General features: G+C 48.0%; 1 protein-coding gene and 1 long non-coding RNA gene across 3 annotated transcripts in view; one reads left to right on the forward strand and one right to left on the reverse strand.

Moving 5' to 3' along the window:
• Positions 1 to 563, reverse strand: part of CLINT1 (clathrin interactor 1) — a 74,654-nt gene extending 74,091 nt beyond the window's left edge. For both annotated transcript variants that reach the window (XM_016954127.4, XM_016954126.4), the window contains exon 1: positions 296 to 563. In XM_016954127.4, the coding sequence (XP_016809616.3) occupies positions 296 to 336 (41 nt within the window). In that variant the 5' untranslated portion in view covers positions 337 to 563. The remainder of the gene's footprint in view (positions 1 to 295) is intronic.
• A 21-nt stretch (positions 564 to 584) lies between these two features.
• On the forward strand, positions 585 to 3,158 carry LOC107974744 (uncharacterized). Its single transcript, XR_001717721.3, has 3 exons — positions 585 to 726; positions 1,374 to 1,418; positions 2,626 to 3,158. It is a non-coding gene; the product is annotated as an uncharacterized LOC107974744 (long non-coding RNA).
• Positions 3,159 to 6,000: the final 2,842 nt, after the last annotated feature.

Genomic DNA, 6,000 nt, shown 5'->3' on the forward strand with positions numbered 1-6,000 from the left:
CCCCTTATGACCAAAGCGTCGGCACCCAGGGGTTGGAATAGGGGAAGGGACGGGAAGGCCTGGAAAGGAGAGAAGGATGGCCAAGAGGATGTTTTTTTTAAAACGAGGGAGGGTCCCTCCCCAGCCTCGCCGGCGGGGATGAGGCCCGGGGCCGGGAAGGAGCAGGCCGCCGCCATGATGGGGCTGGCAGAGCCAGGGGGCGTGACGTGGGCAACCCCTAGCCCAAGGCCAGCTCCTTCTCCCCCTCCCCCCTCCCCCACGTGGGCCTCGGCCACAACTGCCCCCCGATACTCACGCTTTGTCCACCAGCTCGCGCACCTTCCACATGTTCAACATCGTGCCCCGCGCGGGACGGTCCGCCGCCTCCCTCTCCTGCTCCCCACGGACCCCGGAACACTTCCGTACCGGGGCAGTTCCAGGCCGGGGTCACCGCCGCCCGCCGCCTCGAACTCCCCCAGTCAGCTCCTTCCTTTGCCACAGCAGCGGCGCCGCCGGTGACACGTCGAGACGCGGCAGCACAGGCGCTGCGTGGAGCGGAAGTGCCCGACTTTCCGCCGCTGCGCGCGGGGCACGCCGGGACTTGTAGTTTTCCCTGAGTGCCGAGCTCGGCCGGTTGAGTTGGGAGAGCTGAGAGGTTCAGTTGAGAGAGCTGAGAGGAGTTGGGATGGTTTCTCTTAAGCTTTCCCAGTCCCCGGCACCAGACCTACCGAGCCAGAAATTTTGGAGGTGGGGCCCAGCGATCTGTGCTTTTACAAATCCTCTAGGTGATTCTGATCACGCTCAAGTTTCAGAACCACTGGTGCAGGGTCTAGTCACACTCAAACACTTTTCAAATGTAAGGCAGCATTACTATGTTATTAGTAATGATTATACAGAAGTATGATTGGCATATGCATTCCTCATCGACAGACACATCGCTGTATTTATTTCCCAATGCCCAAGTACACTTAGATCTCTAGGCCTTAGTTTCCACCCGTGTAAAATTGAAGAACTTGTATTCTAAATCCTTTTCCGCTCTAATTCTATGATACAATGTTTTATATTTAGACAACTACCTGAAATCCTTGTTAAATGCTTTACTATAAACCTGAGAAACTCAGTTCACACTCCACGGGAAACTAAAAAGCCAACATTATATATACACGCACACATACACATACATATGACAGGTTTGTGTTTTTTAAGGATAAATATGCACATTGCTTCCATTGCTTTGTTGCAATGGTTGTCATCACTTCCTTCTCTACTTACTCATTTTTATCGATGCTCATGTTAAAGCTACAAGCAACCTTAAGTTTCATTTGATCCATCTGCTGAAATTTTACAGTTCTTTTCATTCTACAAATATTTATTGAGCATCTTGTATGTTCCAGAAGTGGGGAATACAGTTAAAGACCCAGCTCTCTTGGAATTCAAAGGTAATTGGAAGAAACATATAATAATCAAGGAAACATTTAAGATAATTGCAGATAGTGTAATTGCTTAGCGGGTTCTTTCTGCCCACTTTACAGATAAAGTCAATTCACTGCGACCAAGTCATTGCAGTGAAGAGTTTGACATGAGGCTGGCCACGCCACTTGAGAGACAGAGTTATTACTCAAATCAATCTTCCTGAACATTTGGAAGCTAGAGTTTTTCAAAGATAGTTTGGTGAGCAGAGGGTTAGGGCATGGGTGCTGCTGATTGGTTAGGGATGCAATCAGAGGAGTATGGAAAATGGTTCTCCTTTGCTGAATTGGCTTCTTGATGGAGGGCCAGCAGAGGAGTGGCTGGTCTGGGTGGGGTCATCCGTTTGTCAGACATGCAAAAGCCTGAAAAGACGTCTTAAAAGGCCAATCTTAGGTTCTACAGGCCAGGCACAGTGGCTCACGCCTGTTATCCCAGCATTTTGGGAGGCTGGGAGGCCAAGGCAGGAGGATCACTTGAGCCCAGGAGTTTGAGACCAGCCTGGGCAACAAAGTGAGATCCCCCCGCCAGCCCAATCTTTAAAAAAAAAAAAAAAAAAAAAAAAAAGCCAGGCGTTGGGGCACACTCTTGTGAGGCCAGCTACTTAGGAGGTTGAAATGGGAGGATCCCTCGAAAGGATCAAATAAAGACTCCAATTCACAAAGAAGTGAAATTGATGGTTGCTAGTCATGAAGCTAGGTAACAATAATCCCAAATAAACAACCTCGGACCCTGGTCCCTCAAGTGAAACCACCTCTTTTCTTTTTTCTTTTTCTTTTTTTTTTTTTTGAGCTGGAGGTCTCACTCTGTTGCCCCAGCTGATCTGAAACTCCTGGGCTCAAGCAAACCTCCCACCTCAGTCTCTCAAGTAGCTGAGACTACAGGAAACCCTCTCCAAGTTGCATTCACTTAATTACCGAAAGCAGCTTTGAAAAAAGTTTCAGTAAGGCTTTCGGATTGAGGCCCCAAGAGAAAGAAGCAAGGTTGAAGGAATTGACAGGCAGAAAAGTACAACAAGCAGAAATCCAAAGTTATCTCAGAGCTTTGTAATGGTAGGAGTACTTGGGCTGATACGAAGTGAGTTGGAGAGGTGGGTGGGGAGAGGCAGGTAAAGATGAGCAGAGATGGGTAGAGGAATAGGGCTTTCAAATAAGAAGTTTGTGTTTTTTTGTTGAAAAGACTATCCAGCTCAAGATCCCAGAGATGGAATGTGGCCAGAGGAGATAAGAAAGAGAAACTACTTTGCATAAATAAGAGCTCAGCAAGTTAACTTTCAAACAAGTGAGTCCAGAGTACACCTGCAGAACGGGCCTGGCCCAAAAACAACCACCTTCCCTCCCCTGGGCCTGTTTGGGTGTTCACAGCAGGGCACTGTCAGCCTCTTTGCTCATTCCAAAACCAAGTTTGCATACGTCTAGACCCATCCTAGAGTTGTCACCTGTGACATTTGCACAGTCACCTGGAGCCATCTGGAATGTAAAGCCAAAAAATCTGCCTGTCCGCTTCTAATTCAAGAGAGCCTTTAAAGGACTCAGAAAAATCAGACCAGGAGACTTTGTTAAAAAGTGATCTCCAGAGACTATTTGCATTTCAACAAAGTGTTCCATTTTTACCTTTTATCTTGCAAGTTCGAGAGCAGTTTCCATAGTAACTTCTTTGTGGCAATTCAAATATGTTCATGGTAGAAAAATAAATGAGAAAATGCTCCACCCACTCCTCTTCAGGAAAACATATATATTTTACTAAATGAGCTGACACTTTTAGTAAGGCCAAACCAACACACGTTTTGAAGGAAAAAAAAAAAAAAAGGCCGGATGTGGTGGCTCACGCCTGTAATCCCAGCACTTTGGGAGGCCAAGGTGGGTGGATCACCTGAGGTCAGGAGTTCGAGACCAAACTGACCAACATGAAGAAACCCTGTCTCTACTAAAAATACAAAATTAGCTGGGCGTGGTGGCACATGCCTGTAATCCCAGCTACTCGGGGGGCTGAGGCAGGAGAATCGCTTGAACCCGGGAGGTGGAGGTTGCAGTGAGCTGAGATCGCGTACGAAACTCATCTCAAAAAATATATATATATACATATATACTCAGTTATGTTAATGATGTGTGTTGCGAGAAGCAGTGTAGACAATGGACACTGACTGCTTATTTCATGTGGTCATCTCCCTAGAGTTCCCTTGGGGGAGTTTAATTCATGGTACATGGGTATGGCAGCCATGGAAAAGCACCATCCAGACCTACTTTCAAGAGAACCAGTTGCAAGGAGTGTGGTTGACTGACAGCTTCCTGCTGTCTTCCTCTGGGATCATTTATGCCAACGGCATACTCTCTGTAGGGCTATTCCCAGCAATGACTGAGAAAGGTGTGCTGGAGCCAGGCCATTTCTGCCCAGTGCTGGACTCCTTCACTGGGCAATCATTGACCTGGGCTTCCCATCGACTTGGCCCAGATTTCCTCAAAGCCTTGCTGCAATCAGATACTCTTCCTACCCAATCTTCCTTCCTTCCTTCTCTTCCTTGACAGGTGTCAGAACTTCCTTGTGGTCTCAGACCCTTACCACCTGCTCTTGCTCTCGCTTCCCTTTTTCCTTCATAGGCATTTCCCCTAATATATCTTATACTTCTAATTCCATCTTGGCTTCTGTTTCCTGTAGTACTCAAACTGACACAGCAGGTGAACATTTGCACCTTGGTTTCAGTATTTGGACTCACGAGTCTTGTTTTTGATCACACCTGACTGCTCATCTCCAGAGGTCAGAATATTGGTTTCTTTCTTTTTTTTTTTTTTTGAGATGGAGTCTCGCTCTGTCACCCAGGCTGGAGTGAAGTGGTGCAATCTCGGCTCACTGCAACCTCCGCCTCCTGGGTTCAAGCAATTCTCCTGTCTCAGCCTCCCGAGTAGCTGGGATTACAGGCATCTGCCACCAAGCCCAGCTAATTTTTTGTATCTTTAGTAAAGACAGGGTTTCACCATGTTGGTCAGGCTGGTCTTGAACTCCTGACCTCAGGTGATCCACCCGCCTTGGCCCCCCAAAGTGCTGGGATTACAGGTGTGAGCCACTGCTCCTGGCCAGTTTTTTTTGTATTTTTAGTAGAGACAAGGTTTCACTATGTTGGCCAGGCTGGTCTTGAACTCCTGACCTCAGGTGGTCCACCTGCCTCGGCCTCCCAAAGTGCTGGGATTACAGGCGTGAGCCACTGCACCCAGCTGTAACCACATTTTCTATTAGGCATCCAAGGGAGAAGAGGAACTTTGGTCTTTCATCCACTGACTCTGACATCTCAAAAGATAACTCTGATTGGCCCAGTTTGGACCATGTGCCTATCTTGGGTCCTATCACCTCTAGAGAGGCCTGCCTTACAGAATTTGTAGCCCTAGTAGAACCACATGGAGTGGGGAAAGAAGAAAGACTTCTCTGAAGGAACTCTGAAGAGAATCATGCCCTGGCAGACAAAAGCAAGAGTTGTTTACAACTGTTAAATGTAAGGTGGGGTCTGGGAATTGTACTTTGAAAAAACATTCTAAGTGATTTTGCTGGGGTTTGTGATGCCCTGGGCTAGATGACACAGGTCCTTCTCAGCTCTTGGAATTCCACAAAAGTAGCTGGGTTGGGAAGAGCAAAATAGAGAAGACTATCATAGGGGAGGCCTGGCACGGTGCCTCATGCCTGTAATCCCAGCACTTTGGGAGGCTGAGGCGGGCAGATCGCCTAAGGTCAAGAGTTCGAGACCAGCCTGAGCAACATGGTGAAACCCTGTCTCTACTAAAAATATAGAAATTAGCAGGGCATGGTGGCACACGCCTGTAGTCCCAGCTACTCGGGAGACCGCGGCAAGAGAATCACTTGAACCCAGGAGGCAGACGTTGCAGTGAGGCAAGATCGTGCCATTGCACTCCAGCCTAAGCAACAGAGTAAGACTCTGTCTCAAAAAAAAAAAAAAAAGAAAGAAAGAAAGAAAGAGAGAAAGAACAAAAGCAAAAGCTATAATAGGGAACAGCATAAAAGAAAAGGAAGCAATGCAGAAGGAAGGAGTTAAGTGGTCTGAGGCTGCTGTGATGCTGAGGCTGCGGTGGCACTGCTGGCATTCTGCAGCAGGTAGACTGATGGCGGGGCATGCCTTCCTTCCTGTTCTGCCGACAGTTGGGCTCTTCTTGGCTGACATTCAGTCCCCTTTCAGGGCTGTCAGTGGGGCTCTCAGGTGGGCCTATTCAGAAAGCTTGATAGGTGCTCTAAAGGGCTAACATATTTGCATTCCTTCTGTGAGAATGGGCATGCTCCAGCAGGAGGAGAGATAGAGGCAGAAATGCTCTTAGAATCATTTCCCTGCCTCCTGGGATGCTCTGTCTTCTCTCTCCTGAAACAGGCGAGCCTGGAGTGGATGTACTGTTCCTAGAGTCTAAACCTCTGAAAATGCCACTCACAGGAAAGTGCCATCAGTGAAGCAACGAGGCCACTTGTGACTGTGGGAATTTATCCTGCATGGTCAAGTCAGAGTCAGGGGTGAGTGGGGTGGATGTCAGAAAGGATGGGCTGGCTGGTTTTTGAGGCAGG

The sequence above is a fragment of the Pan troglodytes genome, chromosome 4 (genome assembly GCF_028858775.2).
Source record: "Pan troglodytes isolate AG18354 chromosome 4, NHGRI_mPanTro3-v2.0_pri, whole genome shotgun sequence".
In the NCBI taxonomy this organism is placed as follows: domain Eukaryota; kingdom Metazoa; phylum Chordata; class Mammalia; order Primates; family Hominidae; genus Pan; species Pan troglodytes.